General features: G+C 40.5%; 1 protein-coding gene across 1 annotated transcript in view; it reads right to left on the minus strand.

The window, feature by feature from the left end:
* Positions 1-452: 452 nt before the first annotated feature.
* The window catches only part of Parp8 (poly(ADP-ribose) polymerase family member 8), a 165,762-nt gene continuing 142,487 nt past the window's right edge, over positions 453-23,727 (minus strand). Inside the window, 10 exon segments of the mRNA XM_032898861.1 lie at positions 453-2,058; positions 9,608-9,692; positions 10,474-10,543; positions 11,603-11,676; positions 14,642-14,711; positions 15,805-15,877; positions 16,072-16,184; positions 17,124-17,172; positions 19,215-19,282; positions 23,442-23,507. Of these exon segments, the coding sequence (XP_032754752.1) occupies positions 1,956-2,058; positions 9,608-9,692; positions 10,474-10,543; positions 11,603-11,676; positions 14,642-14,711; positions 15,805-15,877; positions 16,072-16,184; positions 17,124-17,172; positions 19,215-19,282; positions 23,442-23,507 (771 nt within the window). The 3' untranslated portion in view covers positions 453-1,955.

Below are 23,727 nucleotides of genomic sequence, written 5' to 3' on the forward strand. Positions count from 1 at the left end.
CAGGTTCAGATTCTAGTCCTGCATTCCAACTATTAAATGAAGCCATAATTGATTGGGTCAGGGCTTCTCAATTGAGCTAGGATGCACTCTACCAACTTTTCGAGGTTCCTCACTGGTGACCTATTAGGAGCTTCCTAAGACAAACCCCCATTTCAAATTTAAGAACTACATCTTTATATTATTATCATAAGTAGAATGCCCGTAAACTACTTTTGTTGCCTAGAAAGTATCTTAAAATATTGTTACAGTGACTTAGAGGGTCTGGTTGAAAGAAGCAAATGGTATTTTCATGCCACACCAGTCTTCAAATAGCTGATCACTGAACACTCAATACAGGCCTAACACGTGGATATTACTCCCACGCTCAGAGAGAGAAGTCAGAACAAATCGATGCTTTTTGAGCAGACATTACTAAACTGATCTGTATCCTAACCTCTTCAACTCTATGGTTCTTTTTCCGGAAATGGTGGCATTTCAATTATTTACAGTGTCAGGAAAACAAATGATCAGTAAAATCTTCCTAAACTGCAATCCCCAACAATATGCATGACCTGTCTCTCACCTTCTATGCCAAGGGAATAAACAGGCAAGTTATCACACCACACTTGCAAATGATGACACGTTTGTAGTTTTTCTGTTTACATAAATTAAAATCAGATGTGAGCCTTGATTTAGGGATTAAGCAGAGTGGCAGACTCACTTATTAAAATGCTTTCATGAATGGCCTGATTCCAAAGGCATTGTTCATGTAGCAAAAGAACAATGTCAGTCAAAACTTGAAATGCCTATGAATTGAAGAATCAAAGAAACACAAAGGATTGGATGAGGGTTGACTCTTGACGAAGAAGCGCTGAAGTGGGGGTGAGTTTTCTCTGTGAGCTTGTGTTCTTTTAATGTAAAAGCAGCTTCAAAGTTCACCTTCTTTCTCAATATGAAAAAAAATAATCAGAGGTAGCAGATGAAAAATATAAAAATACAGATATGGTACAAATAAACTCCACTGGGAGAAATAAGAAGTGTGCACTCTCTGTTAATTCTGTAGTCCCTTTTAAAAATCAACTAGGTATTTACATACAGATTTAAGCCATCAGGGACATTACCTTTCCACTAGTTGACATTCACATAGCATTTTAAATTAGTTATATCAACCAGTGGAATATTTCTTCAAATTATTGGGGGGAAAATGGGTGTATAAGTATTTTTTGTGTATGTGAATGAACTATAGTAAATTTGGCTCACATCATGGTTTATGTCCAGACTTACTGCTTATTGATTATGATTTTCTGTTCACTAAATGACAGAATGAAGAGGCTATCCACCTCTGTTGTTAAAATACGTGTACGAACATTCACGCACGTGGCTCAGTCACACATCCTGAAGCATGACATCTACAGATGGGTGTGCTACACGCCTTCTGGCATGTGGCACTGCCTCTGGACCTAACTGCTGTTTTCTAAGACAGGAGAGTAGGAATATCCCTCCTATGGCCTTCGGATGTTGGTATGACTCATCCTGACTGAGCACACCGCAGTGTGCAGACATTGTTCTTAATGCAGTCTGTCTGGTAGATTTAGAAGTCATTATAAAACGATCTGGATTCTATTTCAGTACCCTAAAGTAGCAGTATATAATACCAAATGTCCAATTAGAGAATTTCATATAAAAATATCAGCACAGAACTGTTTTTTCAATCTGTTTATTGTGTATGCAACCCGAACTTCGGTTTAAGTGCTGTTCAATTTTTATTTACTGGATTCCATTACCCTACAATTGGTAAATCTTATACCATTTTAGGCATTTAATGAAATATTTAGAAATACTAAGAAAAGAAAAATCAGTATTCAAAGGGTTAATTTTGTTTATAATAACAATAAATTATTTTTGTCATCTTCTTCAGTTCAAAATCCAGCTTTGAACCCGAGGAAGGCTTTCAAATCCTGTGATGTGGTGGTCCTTTAACCAGTTGCAGTCTGATTCCCAATCACTCGGAGTATCTCTTTGTGAATACCTCCTTCTTGTGTGTTGATATTGGCATCGCCCACCTGGCCATCTTCATAGCTACAACAGAAAGCAAAAACAGGAAATATGGACAAAGACAGCACTGTCGAAATGGCTTCAAAAACCCATCTGATTCCTAAAAGGAATCCAAGGAAACCAAAACCACAAGGTAATTTGCTCTTAGTTGTAACCAATTTTGCATGTGAAAGCTGAAAGTTGGCATTGTTCATTCTTTAATGCTAGCCCTTCATTTATACCCTTCTGTACATTTCAACCGTAAGTGCTTCATCTCCCATAATGCATTGCCAGACTTGTAGCGACACCAAAGTGTCTTTCGCAATGCAAGCATCTCTCCCAATGGCTGCTGTGACCTCAAGTGCAAAGAATCCGGCAAAGAATCTGGCACCTTCACCTTCATGTTCCTAATATTCTTGACATCTTTAGTCCCCTCATGCCTCAGCTGTCCTCTCTCATCTGGCTGCACTGGCTTTGCATTCTACCCCTGCTTTCCTGCCAAGGCCATCTTCTAGCTATTGTGTCATATAATCAACACTCCAGTTTTCCTTATCAAAGAGGCTTGTCCTCTTTGTGATATATTTTTGTTTACGTTGGCACTTCACTTAGCAAGCCAGCTAAGTTCGGCCTAGCAGTTAAAACGTGAAGACACGGTTCTAAAGGACAGCGCTGGCTAAGTGCTTGAGAAAGAGATAATTACATTTGAGATTATTCATTTCCTCAAATAAGCTGACTTAGGCAATAAGGATTTCTAAAGAACAAATTTTCAAACTTGAAATGATAATATTCAGAGTGAAATAGGTGATGAATTAATTTTATGACACAAAAATGGCTTCAAGAAAGGAGATGTAGAGAAGTGGTAATTACCTCAAAATAGATAACCAGAGGCATAAGCACAGTGTCTCAGAGATTAATGCATGCTTCTGTCTTTTCCTTGCCGTACTTAAATTCTCTTGAGATAGCACGAGGTGGGAAAATAAAACACTCTCACACAGAAATGGGAATTAGCTCCTTACATAATACACTGCTTAAACACAAAGTGATGATTCCACTTGCGTCTAGTCTAAGTTCCAAGACTGGAGTTGGACCAGAATATTGATAAACTCATTTGATTCTTACCATACAATTTTACTAGTTTATATACAACTTGTCCTGTTTCTTCCATCCTGATGCTGTAACATTAATTACTGTGAGATGGGTATTCATTAAAATGCCTAGCGCATGGTTCAAGCACTAACATTTTCTCAGGAAATCAAGCAGTAAATGCCCCATTAAGAATCAGAACATATATGGACTGGAAAGATGGCTAAGCGGTAAGAGCATTCACTGCTCTTGCAGAGTAGGACTCCCAGTGTCTACAGCAAGTGGCTCAAAGCCACCTGAACATAACTTCACTCCTGGGAAATCTGACACCCCCGGGAGGACAACTGCATGCACATGGTACACATAAGCTCATGAAAGCATACATATACACACATATAAAGTCATAAATTAAAACATTCCTTTTCAACAAGAATGAGTAAAATGTTAGAGTTGTTCAAACTACATCAGAAATTTGGGGCAGGCTATGTACAGTTATTCTTTATTGGGCAAGCAAAATATAATATCTTATATTTAAGAAAAATAAGGGGACTAACAGGAGGTGGAGAACTGAATGCAATTCAATGCAGTGTTAGAATGCAAGGGTGAGATTGCAATTGGAATGCATTGTGCATATGTACGGAATGTCATAATGAAATGTTATGGGAAATAGAAAACCTAAGGAAAAGCCGTGCTGACTTGGTTGTTGTATAAACACAGATAACATGGCCATGTTTCTTGAAAAGGAGGCAGGCAGCCCTCCATATAGGTAGACAACTATATTTGGCCAATATAAGCTAACTCTCCAGGATTGGGATCTGAAGAGGAGGAGGCTGAGAGAAAGAGTTGAACAGAGAGAGAAAACCATCTTCCCATGAGAGAGAGGGCAGAGGGCTAGGGCTCTGTGACTTTCCAACTTCAGATCACTGCTTCTGTGTAGCTTTAAATCATCCCGTTCAGGTGGATGCATTCTCTGTTACAGGTTTTGTACACTCTTCACACGCAGCACATCCTATGTGACTGGACTTTCAATGAGTAGGACATGCTTAGCCTAACTGACATGCAGCTTACACACTATTATCTCTGCTCTATGTGATATGAAATTGATTGCTCATAGGATTTTTATGTAAATCATTATAATTTCCCAAATTTGGCTCAACCTTCTACATTACTTTAATGTTTTACTTAAGACACCCAAATGCTGCCTGGGCTCCTGGTTGATGTGCTTGGGATATGTTATGTCCTATGATTAAAATAGGACATCTAATAGGATGATCTAATAACATAGATCATCACTGTATTGCTTGCTCTCCCCCTCTCCTCTTCTCCCCTCCCCCTCTCTCTCCCTCCCCCTCTCTCCCCTGTGTATGTCTGTTTGTCTCTTTCTCTCAGCTGCACTGTTTCATTCCTTAGCTAGCTTTGCCTCCTCTTCCTCAGTCTCCAGCTCAGTGATTTCCAGCACACAATGAATTCCAGTCCCTCCTCTCCTGCTTACATGCAAACTCCCTCACCCCTTTCAGCATCTCTCAGGTTTTCGCTCTCATCCGCATGCTGATTCCTAAAAGATTTATCTCCCCGTTTCCAACCCTCACATCTTTTTCTGATACCGCTTTCCACAGGCATCACTGATAAAATAGACGAGACATCAAAGTCACCTATAATCTTTCCATTATCATAGATTATTCGGTATTTTGCAGATGCCTTCATACAAGACGCACTAGCTGCTCCTGCTTGAGTCGTCTGTGATAGGAGTACCCATTCATAAAGAGAACCTCAGGAGGGGAGGAAGCAAAACTGTTCAAAACACTACAGGGTGAGGCAGGGGCAAAGCAGCCTAGAAGTACAGAGACAGTACACAAAACTAAAGGTGACTTCAGTGTCACTTCTGATGAGGAAGCCAGAGAAGGAGGAAAACACTGTGCTTGAGGTTGCCTTAAGGCACTGGGAACTGGGTATGTGTTTGAGCACCTGCTCAGCACGCAACGCCTGATAGCTTGAAAAGAGGAACCATGTTTCTCCTTTTTTCTTGTCTTAAATTTCTGTATATCAGCCTGGGCATGGTGGTGCACACCTTTGCTCTCAGCACTTGAGAAGAAGAGGCAGGTAGAGCGTTGGGCTCAAGGCCAGCCTGGTGTACAGAGTTCCTGAGTTTCAGAACAGCCAAGGCTACACAGAGAAACCTTGTCTCAGAAAACCAAACCACTACCACCACCAACAATCCCCCCAAAATAAAAATTCTTCCTATCAAACCTGTATTGGTGTAAAAATCATAGCAGTTAATAAATCTGACATGGGAGAGCAACAAAATTTCATTGAGAGCAATGAAACTAAAAGTCAGAAGAACCAGTAACTTTTCAATGAATTCTGTGGGAGACAGTGATAGATCTATAGGAATGGAGGCATTTATAGGAGAAAATAGCAAAAAAGATAATATTTAGAAGCAGGTGAAGGAAGTGAATGAAAGGACACTGCAAGCCACAACTCAGCATAGACAAAAGTCACCGAGATGCTACAAAGGAATTTAAAATAATGGGTCCCATTTGATAGATGTTGATTTTTGAAAAAGGTACTGTTAAAATGTTTGAGAGCAAATGGTCACTGAGCAGTTAAAATGCAGGTCTTCACCCACTCCTACCAGACAAACACCATGGACACACAGACAAATGGACCAACACAGTCAGTGAGTTCAAGGAGGCTGGGCAAAGGAAAAGGCCATGCAGGAAAATGGGTAATACAACAGAAATGTGCCTTGGGCATTACCCAGTTCGCACAGAACTGATACACCGAGAAGCTTCTGAGGAAGGAAGCAGGAAGGAATCAGATGAGAAGGGAGAGCTAGACACACGGGTGTGACAAAGATCTTAAATGACGGTTCCACTCGGTAAAGTATTGTAAAAAAAAATAACTTCACTTTTTAAAGGTATTGTTAAGATCTTTGAGAGCAAATACCCAATGAGCAGTTAAAATGCCGGTCTTCACTGTCTCCTACCAGATCAATGGCATGAATACAAAGACAAGTGGAGAGACAGAGTAGCGGACAGAAACTCTGCTTCACTAAGAAAGAACAGAACCTCAGTCGTGAAAATCAGAGCACAACAGTTGGATCTTGGTACCTGAGGCAGGAAAACCAGAAGCAATGGCAGGGCTGAGAAGCTACACCCCAGACCTCCACCCTCACAGCACATAAGCACTACAGAGAACAGACGGGTCTGGGAAGCACTCTCACGAGTGAGAGGCAGTTACCATGGACTGTGAGGAAGCGACAGGGATAGGGCTTGGGGAAAAACTGGGTTTATTTGGAGATCAGAGAATTTCAAGAAAATTGTATTGAAGAGGAGATATTTGAATTTAAAAAGGCAAACTGCACTGAAATGTATATAGAACTAAGAACTGCTTTGGCCCAAGGACCTGACATATTTGGCTTCATTTTCTGCAGACAAATGTTTTATGTGACCCTCCCTGCTGTTATATGTGAGGACTTGCTAAAATGTTTTCAGAGATAGGAGTGGGTATCTACTCTACATTTATTAACCAATGTACACCGAGCCTTCACAGACAGCTCTGTCTTGGAGAGGAGGATACATTAGCGCTCTGAGCACGTAGGCTCTCCTCTCCAGACAAGCAGGATTTGCAAAACTGCTCCAGAACTTTCCTCGTCCCTATGCGGCTTAGGAACAGGGCATCCTCCCCCACCTCAAGGTCATTTCCTGAACCGAAGCTTGGCCATTTTGTCAGATCAATTGGCCACTGATTTAATCATTTTATCCTAATTACAAAAAATATTCACAACAGTAAATTTTCATCTCTAGCTCTCAAAACCCTCTTGTTCATAGTGAGATAGTCTACATGGCCTAGCCTACAGACTTACCACCCCAGCACTCAGAGGGCTGAGGTAGGACCATTGGTGAGAGTTTTAGGCCAGCCTACGCTATGTAATGAGTATGACTGAAGACTCAGAGAAAGGAAAGCAGAGGGGGAGGCATGACTGTGAGTGTGACCTGACATTCTGTGTGCTTGGTCATCTGCTTCAGCCCATCTCCTGACGCTTTGGAAGTCAGTTCTCTCATTTCTACACATAGTAGGTCTTCATATGTTTATACAAGGGTCCCAACGGTTGGTAGAGAAATCAAGTTTTACAATGTCTACTACTAGAAATGGGCTGGGAGCTGGTCCTAACACCCGTATGACTGCATTGTGCCTAAAGTATTCTTAGTTGAATCATTTTGGGGATCCCCCCTCCAAAAAAAAGAAAAATACTTTGTAAACATGTACCTCTCATCTCACAAGCAGTCTGGTATTTTGAGTTTTATTTTAATACCTTGTCTCACACAAGTCTGTTCCATAGCATTTTCCCATTAGGTTAGATTTTTTTCTCCTGTGTTGCTGAGATGTGAGAGAGATTTTGAAGAAGACATTTAGTAACTATATTTCGATCTCCATAGTCCTGGGTAATGGATTAGTCTGGCAATTGTCTTAATTTTCAGCATCTTCACCTAATACTTATCAGAAATGCATATTAACTTATATCCTCCTCATCAAGCATAACTCCCAGCATCAGTGACCATACTAGGTAATAAAATATTTGTTTAAATAAGAAAAATATTATAGACTGGGTTATTGCCTAATGGTTAATTCTTATTGACTTATTCTTTTCTTAGCTGCTACTCTCATAAGGGAGGCACAATGATGTGGTTGTGTCTTTTCTGAAGGAAGAGACTAAAAGCTGTAATCAGAACGTACAATAATGACTGGATGTATTCTCTCTTTGGTGTGTTCTGAATTTATCAGTCTTACCTAATGAGTTCTGTCTACTGAGGGTGCAAAAATGATAGCATCTCATAGTGTTTACAAAGCAGTGAAAATTATCTTAATAAAGATTCCCCTGTGAGTCATTCTGAAAGCATCTGGGCACACTGGCTTTCATCAGACAGTGCCGCTTCCCTATTCCCTATTGTGGAGAGCAGGAGTCCTTCTCACCTACGATTAGTCCTCTACATGTGTTTTATGTATCATTTATGAAAATCTAAACATGTCATATTTAGAATTGAGCTACTTCTGTATGTAAGGCTGTTTGTTCTGTTCAATAAATCTGAATTTTTGGTAAGGTACAGGAGAGCTGACCAAACGAAAAGACCGTGGAGTTATCTTTTTATCAACACCTCAAGCCTAGATAGATAAGGTAATTTTGTAATTGAAGTTTATTTCCAGAAGAAATGGATAATAATCAACCAGCTGAGAAAAATGAGACTGTTTTATGAGCTTTGTACTTGAAACCTACATTGGCCTAATCTCGAAATAATCTCGCAATGTAATGCATCCCGACAGCTTTCCTAGTAGCCACAGGCCTTCTGCTGTCATTTGGCCCTGCTAGGTTGACCTGCACAGACTTCAGCCATGAGCTCCACTGGCCTCCACTTGGAGTAGAGTTGGGTGAATTAGAGGTCCTGCCAATGGACCTCTTCCTGACTCAGCCATCTGGACCTGAGGATGTACAACCATCCTACTGCTATTAGATCCGAAATGCTCCTCTAGATGCGCTGAGGCCCCACGGCTATACCTTTGCAAATCATCTCACTATAGGTAATAAAAGGACCAATGTTCTCTGTGAGCCATCTGCTTGCTGTTGAGTCTCTAAGACATGCAGGTAAGCACACTGGTCTCATCTTGTTGATGAAGCTTAGAGAGGTTATACAACTTGGTGATTGTTCTTCCCTATTTCTGTGGAGTTGGAACTCAAACTCACTGATATAGCCAGGAGTTCTAGTTGCTATACCCATTGCTGGGAAACCTGTAGCCAGCCAATAAATGCTGTAAGAAAATCATAGTTTCCACAGAATCTCTCACTGTGTACAAGCTGTCCGCATACGCTTGGATCCAAAACAACAGACACATGGGTTCTGTGGACCTACGATGGATTGCCCCAATTTTAATGCCATCCCATTGACAGGCTTATAAAGGAACCCAGACCACTTCCAACTTGTCTTTAAATATTCCACAAACTATAAAACCAACAACTCAGTTCTTTCTTAAAATCATTTCTGTGCTGAGGTCAGGAAAAAGGTGTGGCCAGGCAGGAGAAGTGGGGCTCCAGAGGTAAAGATAGAGTGAAGACTCAGGAAGGCTTATTGCATCCATGGATTAGGAATGAAAACAATGCTTGTCTACTCGTGTGCCAACAAATACACAGGACAACGTGCAATACCTTGCCAGCCTATATACAGTGAAGTGCCCATTAATTTTTATAGAACATTTTCATTATTGCCTTCTCTGTCCCCCATTCTAAAACCTTTCATCATTAAAGCAGATCTAGAAGGCTTTCCTTTAGTTCTTATAGATTAAGAGCATGTAGCATCTCTCCTCCATAAGCTTACTGACATGTAACAATCATTAAACTCATGAGAAGTTCAATTATTTGTGTGTTTTACTTGGCATCTAAAGTGGGAAAATAATACAGCAGTCATTCTTTCATTTGTAAAAAACACAGTAATGAGCAAATCTGAGCATTTGGACTTACACAAAAAAGAATCGTGTACAGACATGATCCGTGTTCGGGACAACCCATATCTCGCCATGTTTGTGCAGGTCAGGTGACGTGATCACTGTAAGTGGAAGACATAATTAAAAGCCTATTAAATTCTAAAGGAACAGCAATCCTTTTAATTAACTACTGTCCTTCTCTCAGAAATCTAAATGCAAAAAGAGCTGTCCAAACGAACATATAATGGATACCTAACTACACTTTCAGCTCTCAATAAATGAAATGAAGTCAACAAAAGGCCACTTCACAATTGAGGAAATCATTTGACTACTATCAGAAGCAAATAGGTCCCGAGAGCACAGACAGCAACTTACTGTCACACATAACCGTCAGGTGTAGACACTTGAGACAGACACTAGAGGCTACTCAAAGTCTTGAGTCAGAGAGAAAAGATGACTTGAAGCCTGTCAGACATTAGAGCAAGAGCAAAGCCTGTGATTTTCCAAACCACCTCTCAATCTTTCTGCACTGAGTTCAGAATGAAACACCTTCCCTGAAGTAATGGAAAGTCCTATCGTGTTATCTTCTCAGCGCACGGCTCATTCAAGGTTTTCATTATCTTACACAGTCAAGCACCAACTTGAGGAGGAAGCATCACGAGAACAAATAATTACACTATCTGAAAGTGGAGTTACATTTGGAAAATCTGCCAGGAATGAGACGGCCCTGTCTGAACCCATGCCAGTTCTGCACTTTCAGTTTAGCTCTCTACAATCTCATTTACGCTTCTTTCCCACAGTGCCCTCAGAGGTGGTCTTAAAGGATGATACGTCATCATGAACTCTCTGTAAAGACACTTCAGTTCTGAAATAAAGCCAGGATGTTCGGGCCAAGGTACTCACCTTCACATAAGGCTATGCATTTCAAATTACGGCTTTGCAGGAACTGGGATTGCTGTCCTTTTTTCTGAGACTAAATCATAAAACAATTTAAAAATAATTAAAATTAAAACAGAGTACTCTAGTAAGCATCAACAAGTGCTCGTCATTAATAAACATGAACCGATAAAACAGCTGTGGAGTTATTTATCAATATCCGTGTGTTCTTTTAACCTCCAGCTGTTTTCGTTACATCATTTAATGTGTGTAAATAATCTTTGTCAAATCACTCATAAGGCCAGGGAACTGAAGCAATGTTGAAACAGAGTTCAGTAGTCTCAGAACAAACAATTTAGAATTCTGAGTTAGTTTTACTGGGGAGGCCAACAAATTTATATAAAGGCAAACACTGAAATTTGCATGATATTTTCAAACATTAAAATCGACCACAAAACCAACCCTCACTTACAGCAATATTTACTAAGCCACAAGGTTTCAGAAGCACTTCACACAGAGGCTGGCTCTACTTCCAGACATTAGATAAGCAAAGTTCACTGTGCAGCAGATGAGTGTCAGTTTCCCCACAATACTCTTATACTCAAGAGCATAAGGTTTGGACACGGTCTTCTCTGTGCTCTTCCTCTCAGAGTCATGTGTCTCATGCTGTCTCCATCTCTAATGCTACACTCAAAGGCCATCCTTCTCAGAAGTATTTTCTCCTGACCATGTGATTACCATTTACTCCAGTATTAACTTCTCTACAACATTAAACATCCCTTTCTGTATTTTTCTTTGTCATTTAATAGTCCATCAACTTAAGCATGTTTGTAATTTGTTTTGTAAAGAGGATGGAGGTGTAATCTAGTATTATTCCTCAGAGTCTTCTAGACTCTGGTAGTAAATAAGACACCGTGTGTGTGTGTGTGTGTGTGTGTGTGTGTGTGTGTGTGTGTGTGTGTGTATTCATGAATATATATTATTACCTATAAGCAATGAGGTGTCTGCATTTAGAGTGAGTTTGACTCCCTCATGAGTAATGACCTCTTAAAGTACATGTTTTAAGCTTGATAATTCTCAGTAGTTATCGACATCCTGCTGTCTAATGAAGCTGCAGTTCACTGCCCTCCCTCTGACCTGTGAGTGGCCACAGTACCTGTGACGCATTGCTGCTTTTACTACTCGAAGCTGGCTCGTCCTTGGTTGATACCTTCTGCTTCTTGTTCATCCCTGAAAAACATCGGGGCAGTAACTCAGACACAGCTGACTGAGACAAAGGAAAGTACAATCGATGTGTGTCAAAAGTTGTACTGCAGGCAGACATCTAATCACACCAAGCCAGATGCAGTCAAGATGAGGCAACAGCTGCTTGTACCACAGACCCTGGAGCTGATGGTCTGCATGTCTGGGAAATCCCAGAGAGTTGTGAAATAGGGATTTCTGTTCTTAGCATTGAAAATATTTTGTATATACTACAGAGTACTTACAGAAGTGGATTTTAAAATGTTTAATTAGAATTAACTTCCATACTTACTGTCTGCTGAGTACTAGGACAAGATACAGAGTGGAAAATTCAGACAGGAGAAAGGAGAGAATTCACCGTGGCATTGTAAATTACCAATATACACTCGCTTCTCTGTAGAAATTACAATCTTTTTAACTCAAACAACTATATGTTCCTTTTTCTATGCTGTCATAAATTTTAGCTTTTGCTCTATTAAAGTCATGATAGGATGTTCTGCTGTGAAATATCATAGGAAAAGAGAACCAATGTATAGTTCATTGTAGACTACGTAAAAACCAAATCTATGAGAATATTTGACATAGTATAACACCAGAAACTGAGAAATTCTTGAATTTCAATGAGTATCTTGGTGGCAGGAGCAAAGCTGCTCAGAAATTTGCAAAGTAAGTTTGTCTAACCTTTTCCAAGCCAGGCATTCCCTGGGTTGCATGGGTAGGTAGGAGCAGACCGAACACACGTAGAACAGGGGTAACGGCAAAGTACTGCACGCAGGGCTGTTCCCCGGTCTAGGCTCTATGTCTTCAGACCTCAAAACCAACCACAACTTCATCTATCTCTGGAGATTTTACACCCCTACCCCTGCCCCAACCTGGGCTATGGACAGAACTCGAGGCCTTTATCATCAAGCTACATCCCAAATCCTCTTTTTGGAAATATGTCAAGAGCCCTTCAGATTCTGATAATGTCTATGGGCTCTCTTCTAGAAAAATGCACACGCCAAGGAAAAATTTCACAACCGTTCAGTCTATACCTAGTCTCCGCCCAATTGTTTCTATGATCCCATTTAAAGACTCTATGAACTAGCATAAAAAGCAGAAATCAAAAATATTGATTTTGTCTGTTGTTCTCATTTTCATTGTCTATGCTAAAGATACATTATCTAGCTAAACATATTTAGTTTTGGGGTTGGGGATTTAGCTCAGTGGTAGAGCACTTCCCTAGGAAGCGCAAGGCCCTGGGTTCGGTCCCCAGCTCCGAAAAAAAGAACTAAAAAAAAAAAAAAACATATTTAGTTTTAAATCTGAGTTTAGTTATTTTCCATTGCCTATCTCAATACTATTTTGTCTGACACTTATCTTTAGGGCTATGCTGATATCTCACTATAACAGAATTTCCTTTTTTATTAGTTTATTTAATCACTTTACATTCCACTATCAGCCCCCCTCCTCCCAGTACCCCCTACCCAGATCCCCAGATCCTCCCCATTCCTCCTCCCCTTCTCCTCTGAGATGGGAAAAATCTTCCCCCCATTATCCCCTCTTTCATGCCCCACACCCCCCTACACATTAGGTCACTGCAGCACTTGGCTCCTCCTCTCCCACTGAGGGCAGACAAGGCAGTGCAATTAGGGGAATGGGATCCACAAACACAAGCCCCTACCACACCTCCATTTACAATAGTATTTCTTAATTTATTTGCTCCGTTACAATGTAACCTGTCACTCCTCCAACAGATAATATCAACAGAGATAGAGAAGGTCTTGTGATGGCTTTGACTATGCATATATACAGGTGTATGACTTGAGAAACGAGATCAAAAAAGCCACCCAAAAGCTGCCTGATTCTCTCAGCACTCTGCAAAAGTTTAATGCTTTTGCTTCACCAAATTAGATCAGCCATACCTAGGTAACTGGGTATCAGTTCCAGCTCATTCCCCACCCACCGGGTTTCCGGCCTGAAGTCAGGCTCTCTTAGACCAACCAGAACAACCCATCTGCCAACTGAGTGCTACACAGTGAATGCTTTGAGAAACTGGAAAACATCGCATGATAAACTGATTCACTACATTCCCTGGTCTGAAGACGCTAGGGACAGAATAAAGGGGTTGTTTACCCTTATATGTAAGTCAACTTGCCAAACAATAGTAGTCACATGGTAACACCATACTTGACTCTGCCTAATTAGAATTCTTCATTATGTGTTTCTATTTCCCATTTTCTTTGCTATTTTGTAGCCTTCTAAACTTGTACATTTTCAGCCTTTTATTGTCCTTTCAATCACTGATAGTTTTAAGTCTACGTTTAAGTACTCAATTTATGTCACCACAAAAAAGAAACTTATTGTGGTTGAATTTGCACAGACCTTGACTAATGAATAGACAGATGGGCCAGGTTAATGGTCTCCTAGTTAACAGACTTCTCTAAGTATTATTTCCTGCGATGTTGAAATACTAAGAGTTAGCATTCAGGAACCATGTGTAAAACATTCCCTGAAAATGTAGTGTACACTGCTGTCTCTCTGTCTCTGTCTCTCTGTCTCTGTCTCTCTCTGTCTGTCTCTCTCTCTCTCTCTCTCTCTCTCTCTCTCTCACACACACACACACACACACACACACACACGCACACACACACACACACACAAAACACCCCTGCTATGGAAGTAGTTGAAGAATGAAATACTAAGATTTCTTGACAAATTGTTATTTGATTTTTTTTTATTCTGTGTAATTTAAATCTGTTTACAAAGTGTTTAATTACTCCATAGTCAAATTTTAAAAATGCAAAGACACACTAACCATAAATTCCACTACTCAATGCCAATAAACAGAAGATCATTCTTTCCACATTTAAAATTTTCCAGACTCCCTACAACGTATGCTTTCAGTTCACCTCCGACATCCCCCAGCTCATCAAGTAGCAGTGCTGACATTAAAAATGAAGTGCAGGATTACCTGAGTAACCAAACGATATGCTCGACATTGGGCTAAGATAGATCCCACTTCCGTACATCGCACCGTGGAGCTACAACATGAGATTTTTAGAGAGAGAAAGACATCAGTCAGTGCTTTGAATTAACATCATACAAGAGAGGTCAGATCAGTTTCATGTTGGACCATTAGATCTAACTAGAATGAGAGTACACTTATGCTGGGTCAAAGGTAAGAAGAGCACCACCATCTCATTTGGAATAAGTTGATAAAGAAAAAAAAATAAGAGGAAAAGAACCGAAGAGTGTTCTCCACTCAACCAGTAACACAGAGACTCACTAGTCACAAAGGACTATACTCTGTTATTACTCTAATGAATCTAAAATTCTAAAATCAAGACTTGCTGAAGAGCCTGTCCTCAGGGACACTCACAAGTCGCAATATGAACACAGATCATCATGCACCTCATCTGCCAGTCCACTCTTCCACTGAGTTTTCCAAGTTATGAGGAGTTTCATCGGGTGAAACATTTTGAGGAGTAGAAAGACGAACTACTCAGCACATTTAAAATTCTTTAATCTCATTTCTATACTGTAGGGTCCTCACATGCTAGTACTAAGAACTTGGTACCTAAACAATGGGGTTAAGCTTGCCGACATGCATAGTTAATGCTGTCCCCTCTGTTGTTACTGTACAGGTGACTGGGCTGGGCTCTTTCCTTCTTCATGTCTTTCTTTGTGCATGAAGGGACAATTTGGAGGTATGGACTTGAAGAGGAATAAGCAAAAATCAAAAGTGTAGCGGAGTTCAGGACTCCAAGCAAAACAGACTGACAATTCCGACCCCTGTGCCCCACGCTGAAGTCTGCCTCCTTTTCTTCTCTAAATGGACCCACACTGAGACACAGTATTAAAGAAATACACTTTCAGAATAATGGATGGAATATCTGAAAGGTTTTCCTTTCTGCATCGTCTTATTTTACTTCTTACATTCAAAGTGTGACTTTCACTTTTTCTCCTAGAGAATCCTTTATTGTCAGGCATCGATCCATCTTGCTTCAGTTATTTTGTGAAAATGTGTTCATCTTTATTAGAAATTCCAGATAATATTTTAAATAAATGCATTAGAGCTCACATCTTCCCCTTAAGAATAAATGGACTCCTACTAAAACATGCAAAAAATGTTACCTGCAGACGTGTGTTAGAGGCAACGACCAGACCATTCCTCAGGATAGAGTGCCAGTTTTCAATGTGAGAGCCACTAAAACATGGGAGTGGGGTGGGAAACAGCAAAGGCAGAAAGTCAGTCAGAAGACACGATGCTTCCGGAAGTTCTGAGTTTCCAAGTTACATATTCAAATGGCTGATTTGTCAGTTAGTGCCAACCTCAGTGTTCTCTTCCCCCTCAGTTCCGGGAGACCGGCTGGGCCCGCCCTTCCTCACAGCCATACTCACTGAAAGGCGAAGGTGCTTCCAAAGAGCTTCTTGGCAGCTCTGAAGTTGGACTCTTTGGCTGGTGGGCTGCTGAGGAGGAGGAACTGGTGTGGAGTGTGCATGAACTTCAGTTGCTGTCACGCAAAGGAATAATAAATGATGTCACGTGGACGTTTTACCAGCTTAGGGATCATCCAAGTTATCCGATTTCAACAGAGAAATTCTGTACTAATGACTCTTTTGGACTGGTTTAAAAACCTATATGCATTTTAGAAAACCACTTAAGTTAGACCTTGCATGGAATCACCCATGGGAAGTGATTTCTTTGGGCGAGCCAGAAAGCCAGAGGTGGCAGGCAAGCCTAAGACACTGATGCTTAGACTCCGCTGTGTTATTATGCTCGCACTAGACTGTTCTCAAGGACTTTTATTACAGAACTCAGGTCACGTATTGGCAGCTCCACACAAAACCAGTAATTATTATTCTGGAGTTAACACACCATTTTAAAATGAAGATCATCCTTTGGCTTTCTTTGCATGCTTTTGCTCTTTAACCACAAGACAAGATCAGGTGAACTGCTCAACACGACTTCCTAATTCTTTCCCTTTCAGCTTGGATACTTACCCAGGAATGTAACAGGCAGCAATCTCCCACATGGAGATTTGAAAATAAGGACAGAAGAGTTTCAATGCTGCTCTTAGGTGACAATGAGCACTGCAACCAGGGACCACTAGCTTCTCAGAAAGATTCTTTAAACACTACTTAGGCTGATAAGGAGTTTGTATCCAGTGTTTCGAATCTGGAAAGGCAGAAGCCTGGAAGCACAATCTCTCCCTAGGTATCACTTTTCAAACTCTTATAGGAAGAATACATTCTCTCATATTGATGTTTTTAATTCATTTAAAGGAGCAGGGTACACACTGGATACCGATTTCATATCTCAAAAGGTTTGCAGCTAATGCACAAATGAAAACTGAAGAATTGAGCTGGGTCATGTCCACCTTTGGACAAGCTGCATGAGAACCATAGGGGTCAGTCCGCCTTTTTTTCATTTATATGAAAACAGAACTTACCCTGTTGACTGGCAGTTTCACAATATGTGACCTATTACTGGAGATGACCCTGAAATTGAAATGATCGGTCAGCCACAACCTCGTGACAAACATCTTGACTGTTCTGTACGATAATCAGCAAATGATGGAAATGTGGCTTTGCTGTGCCACGAACAAAATTCAGTAATGCTTTCCATAAATTTCAGAAGCTTGGTTTACTTGCTAACACAATCTAAGGAGCTTACATAACTGCAACAACCAAAAAATATGCTTTCATCTGAGAAAACTCACTGGGAAAGTAGTACCGTAAAACTTGCGAAGATGTCATTTTTAGAAAGCACAACCCTAACCACTAGCGACATGAACACTTTTGGAAATTCAATACTTTCAAATAATGAGGGTCTATTGGTGAGAAACCAATCCATGGCCCTAATCATTTTCTTTCCAACATCTCTTGGATAAAGAATGGCTCTCAATAATGAGTCTGTTTGTCAAAACAGGTAAGGATATCTGAGTTGACAGAGTTGACAGTGGCTTATCCACAAAAGTCAACACACTTGACACTGAGGTAGACCATTTTAACTCAGGTAGTTCAAACCATGAATGCTTCATAGTCTACTGTGTATAAGATAGAAGAGGGGACTACAAAGTGTTTGACCAAAAGACCATGTTTAGGAAGGCAGGCTAAAGACAAGGTACAGAGAGAGGAATAAGCAGTACATTAATGAGTTGCTCTACTCTTCCTTCCCAGAATGCCCACTCCCTGGTGCAATGGTTTTACTGGGCCTTAGGGCAGTAAGATAAAATCATTATATTTTCACTTTTCCTACTCATAAAAGCACAATGTGCTTCTATCTCTTTTCCTAAGCATGATTTCCTTAATACCTGGGCTTTCCACAGCATCTAAGCCTTCTTCACTCTTTGCCTAAAGCTTTCTGCCCACACCATGGCTGCCTATCCATCATGTATCTGACTTCAATGGCAGCTTAAATGGCATGGTCTGTTTTCCTTTTTATCCTCCATTTCCCCTGGGCAGCTTCAGAGGGTTTTACAGGTCGCCTGTCCTGTGCTGTTCTGTCCTGTCCTGATCCCCTCTTCCCCCAGCTTCTGTTTGAGTCCCTTATTGAATTCTTTTATTAATGTATCAAAGTGCCCTAACATGGGACCCTGATTTCCCCTGTGCCTAGTGAGCAATCTGGGACCCCAACATTTCAATTGTTTATTTTTCTACTTTAGCCTTAAGCATGATGAGAAAATGTGAGACAGTAAAAGTGTTATTTTTTCCACATCTGTCAGTATTTTAATGACAGATTCTAATACAGCAGACAAATTTCTTTACCTAGTTTGTCATGGTCATCCACTGCTTGTCACTCTCAGTGTTCATACAGATCAGTCTCTTGTAATATGTGTAACTGTGCTACTCTAAGATAACCATGGTAATTTTATTTAAGTAATTTCAAAAAGCCATGTACACAAAACCCTTATAAACTTTTATTGTCTAGTCTTTGCATATGAAAAAGGACAAATTACTTGAAGCAGGCATCAAAGCAAGGTTTGTTCTTTAGGTCACCTCTCCTCTCTGCTGTAGAGTCCTCCTAGACTACAGGCTGGGAATAAATGCTGTTTCCCTCACCAAGGCTCGCACTTAAACAGTACATCTTCTGCAGTGGTCAGACAAGAGTCAAACACACTTTCCTATCCTTGTTAAGATTCAAAATATCTAAAGCGTGCTTCAAGATTTTTTTTTCCAATGAAAAGGACTGAAAAGGATTAAGTTTTATCACCAAGTTCTCACTGAACTAGAAAATTAAATGAACCAAAATGCTTTCCGCACATAATCTAATTAGGCGGATCCTTTAAGGCCTTAAACTTACTGCTGTCAAATGCACTGTGTGCTCCTATTTGTGCACACAACAGCATCTTCCTCCTCCTGTGATATACTAGTTTTAATTAAATCGAGAGTCATTAAGGACTCTTGGGTAGAAAAAAAAATCACCAGGTATCACAGGCTTGTAGAACTATGGCTTCTGCAGGGCTTATGAAATAGTCCCTTCCCCTCGGAAACAGAAAAGGCTACTGATTTTCATTAGGAGAAAAGCTACAATTTTATACCATTGCAGAAGTGGATGAGCAAGGGGGTCTTGTTTATCCATCTGCTTCTTGATTTCCAGATAAGGTGCCTGAAAGATAAAATTATATTCCTTCATTTTTCCTTAAAATTCACGTTTTTCTCCAGACAAAAAATAAGATTAAGTGACATAGTCTAGTCTAGCTAAACCAACCCTGTCTGGGCTTGGCATGGGAATAGGCAATCATCGTTTTCACACACGGGGAAGGGAATTATGAACGGTTTTGCCTTCTAGCTTTAAGAGACTTGACCAACAGGGGAGCCCAAGAGACTCCTAAAACAATATGGGCTATTACTGTTGCCCTTGGTTACTTCTCAGAACTTGGAGGCTAATGCTGAAGACACTGTGTACTTTGGACAAAGGACTCAGAAGATTCCTGTTGGATCTGACCTGAATGCTTGCTCTCTGAGGACTAGCTTTCATAGTACCAAGTGGTGCTATTAAACTGCCAAGGTCCATCCCAGTTGTGAAGCCTGTGAATCACAATAACCCAGCATTACAAGATATTCCCACTGACGCAATAGCAGCACTCATAAGAACCAATAGTGGTCTGAACTTAAGGCCTTCTCAAAAGAGGGAATTTATCCTTGGTATTGGAAACCAAGACAACTACCCATGCCTCATGAGGTCATGCATCTTAGAGGTGAACATGCTGTTGCCACTTTCCCAGACCAATATAATGTCTAACTTCATCCTGAATACTTGCACCCTTAGGTAACTGTAGCTTGTACAAAAATAAAAAATTTTTTGCAACAGATAGAGCTCATTACAGATAGGTCAAAACATAGATAATAATTGACCATGTGGTGCCCAGCCCCAATTAATAAATCTACAATGAAATCCTTACATCTAAACTTCAAAGAACGCCATTGAAAAGGGTTTAGAATGATTGTAAGAAGACTAGGAAGCCTGCTGGGAGATTTTGCCTTTAGATATGACAAGGAAGTTACAGTCATGAAAACCCAACGATATGGCTGCCTAAACACAGGACCTGAACAAAGAAAACAACAGTTTGCTTGCTAGGGTGGCGGGGAGAGATGGCACAGGCCCCACCCCTCACTAAAGAGCTACAGTAATTAACAACTGCGGAGAGACCACGTAGTCTTCCTGAGGAATGAGTCCCCAGCTGACTATCCAATAGCACATGGTCAATCCCACAAACATAAAAGCAATACTGAACACTCAGTAGGTTGCATTCATACATCTAGTCATGTGCACGTGTGTGTAAAATAGTAATAATTGAGGGAAAGAAAGAGGCCATGATTTGAGAGGGAGTATGCTTGAGGTGGGGCATGGAAGAGAGTGGGGAAGGAGAGAGGGAAGGGATACATCATACTGTTATTTTTAAATTAAAAATAAGATGAAAGACTAAGACTTGATCCAACTTTTAGCCTGGATTCTACCTTCACTAGAAAACTGGAAGTGACTCTCTAGCATCCCCAACTGCCTCCCTACACCCCCAGCCCACATTGTGTTCTTCTATGTCACTCTTGAGAAGATAGATACAAAGCCACCACCTTCATCATACTGCCTGCAGTGACTTTCCACTTAGCTCCTTCCAGGACCTTCCATGTCTACATCCTTCCCCTTGGCTCTCCTCCTCTCCCTGAATTTTCTCTTCCTCACGGCGCCTTCAATTCCCTTTGTACATCACCGCCCTCTTGGGATTGAAGGAAAGTGGCAGGGAAAGAAGTTCAGCTCACAGTAGCCCTTCCTCTAGGGCGGTACTCAAAAGAGAAAGTGCCCCGCCCCTTAGCAAAGCATCCTGCACTCTTTCTCTTTGATATTGAAGACTTTGAATTTCATATTACAGGAAAACATATAGCCATGATACACTACTGTACGAAAACTGAAGACAAGTTATGTAAGAGCTCTTCTCCAAAAGAGAAATTAAATGGAATTTACTGCCAAATTAAACACTTTATTACAGAGCAAGGAGCAACTTCTTTCTAACAGTTCAGAGCTAGCTTTAAAAACACAGGCTCGTATAATACTGTGAAAAGGTTAAATAAGTTTATCCTATAAAGCCTAGCAGCATGCCTATGAAGCCACTCTGCACCAATGGATGGATGGATGGATGGATGGATGGATGGATGGATGGATGGATGGATGGATGGATGGATGAAAAAGAAAATGCAGTTGCTTTTCCTAACGGGAGAGCTGTGGGAAGACACCGAGGCTTCCAGCAGCTAAGCAACTTGCCCAAGGTCACGAGCCACATTGTACTGAGGCAGTTATGCAACTCTGGCCTCTAACTTCCTAGACTGATGCTTTAACTTCTCTATTGCCTCCAGTTAAAATAGCTTACACATGACCCAGAATAAAGGACGCAATTTTTGGCAGCAAGCAGATTCTAGAGTCAGAGTGTGTAGCCATGTTTCAATCTGGGAATGATATGTGGGTCTAGACTCTAGACTCTGAAGAACAGTACAAACACTATATGGCAATTTTTATTAACATGACTAAAAATATTTATCTTCACTTAACATGTGGCATTGTTTCTTCTTTCTTATCCCTATGGAAAATGCAACTTTATACTTTTCTTTCCTCACACAAATACTTGAAAAGTAATTCAGACAATACTACAAGTTATGAGCCCAGAATAGTCATTAGAAGAACCGTGAGACTTAAACAAATGGTATCACTTGTGAAGTATGGATATTCACAGGTGCCACTGTCTAATACCAGCTGCTGGATGAACAAACTGGATGAGTGAACAGACTAATGAATGGATACTGGTCAACATCAGTAAATAATGGCCAGGGCAATCAAGATGGAACTGTGAATGTCTGTGTGAGAATGTTCAATTGAGGAGTACAGACAGCCCTGACGTCAGGGGTGAGGGTGAGGGTGAGGGGTAGAAACTCAGTGGACCTGGGCAGAAGACTCCTCTTCCTTCTACAGTCCTCAGTCCTTCAATGTGCTTTTCCAAGCGCTAGGCTACAGCACATGTGTAATTTGCATGCAAACCTAGATCCTGCTCAACACAGTTTTACACCAGAGCCTCCCTAAAGGACAAGAAACATAATGTCACATTCCCAAGGGGGCTGCCATTTCCAAAGTGGTTATAGGTAGGGTCTGTGTTATACCCACCATATTTGATGGACTTTTAGAATCTTTTTTATTATTATTTTATATTTTTTATATACATTGGTATTTGGTCTACAAATATGATTAGGGGAGAGAGTCAGAGCCACTGGATGTTGAACTACAGGATTCTGGGAACAAGCAGCCACAACCCTTAGTCCCTAAGCCATTTCTCCAGCCCTGGAATTTGTATCTTAAAGAATAATTCTAAATGAATCTAAATCTACTGATAGGATCACATGAACCCACACACACAAATACATACACATACACACGAGAAAGAGAGGAGAGAAGGAGATGAGAGTATTTCTAGAGCTATTGTGGTGGTGTGTGTTGGTAATCCCATCACTGAGATAGATAAAGGAAGATTAGAAGCTTGAGGTATCTTGAGCTATGTAGCAAACTGAAAGCTGGCTTGAGTTATTTGAGATGTTAACTCAAAAGACACACGCACACACCAGAGAGACAGTCTCTCTCTCTCTCTCTCTCTCTCTCTCTCTCTCTCTCACACACACACACACACACACACACACACACACACACCAAAACAAAACAAGGGAACCCAGAAGCGCAAAACAAAAAATACTTGTAACCAGATGCAGCTGTACATATGCAATGCTAGTCCCTATTGACCCAACTCTCTGCCTTTTTTTAACACTCGAAGTCTAAAGTTATTAGCATCAGTGAGTATTGAAGGTAGTATTTTTAGATTTAAACTTTGTTTTAAAGATCGTATAACTTCAAGTGCTTATGAACTTACATTTTTTTAATTTATTTTTTTTATTTATTTTTTTTTATTAACTTGAGTATTTCTTATGTACATTTAGTGTTATTCCTTTCCCGGTTTCGGGCAACATCCTTCCTCCCCCCTTCCTTATGGCTGTTCCTCCCCACCCTCCCCCCCATTGCAGCCCTCAATATTAAGATTACAATTATGCATTTATTCTTTAAAATCAGTGTTACCTCACTAAGACACAGGCAAACCATCCTAGTACACTTTTATGATTTCAATTATGCCTTATATAGAAGGAAAAAACTGAACATTGCATAATGGGGTTATTCGGAGGACACTTTTAAAGGAGCATTTTACTCACACCATACGCGAGTTCAACCACATTCTTACCTGTGTCATTTCTCTGATGGAAGTTATGCTGTCCAGAGCTTTCATTACTCGATCATAGTTCTTCTTCTGTGTGTCAAAGGAGACAGAATGCATCACTCACTTACAGGCCTTTGCAAGTTACTTATCACTAGAGAAATATATTATTTCTGTACATGCATTTTCTATCAAAGCAAGTGTGCAAACAATGACAGTACATAAAAGAGTGTAAAAAGATGGCGCACGACAGAGGGGTAATATGGAGAATCAAAGGGAAGGAAACTCAAGTGTTTTTCTTTCTGTTAGGACA

The sequence above is a fragment of the Rattus rattus genome, chromosome 3 (assembly GCF_011064425.1).
Source record: "Rattus rattus isolate New Zealand chromosome 3, Rrattus_CSIRO_v1, whole genome shotgun sequence".
Taxonomy (NCBI): Eukaryota; Metazoa; Chordata; class Mammalia; order Rodentia; family Muridae; genus Rattus; species Rattus rattus.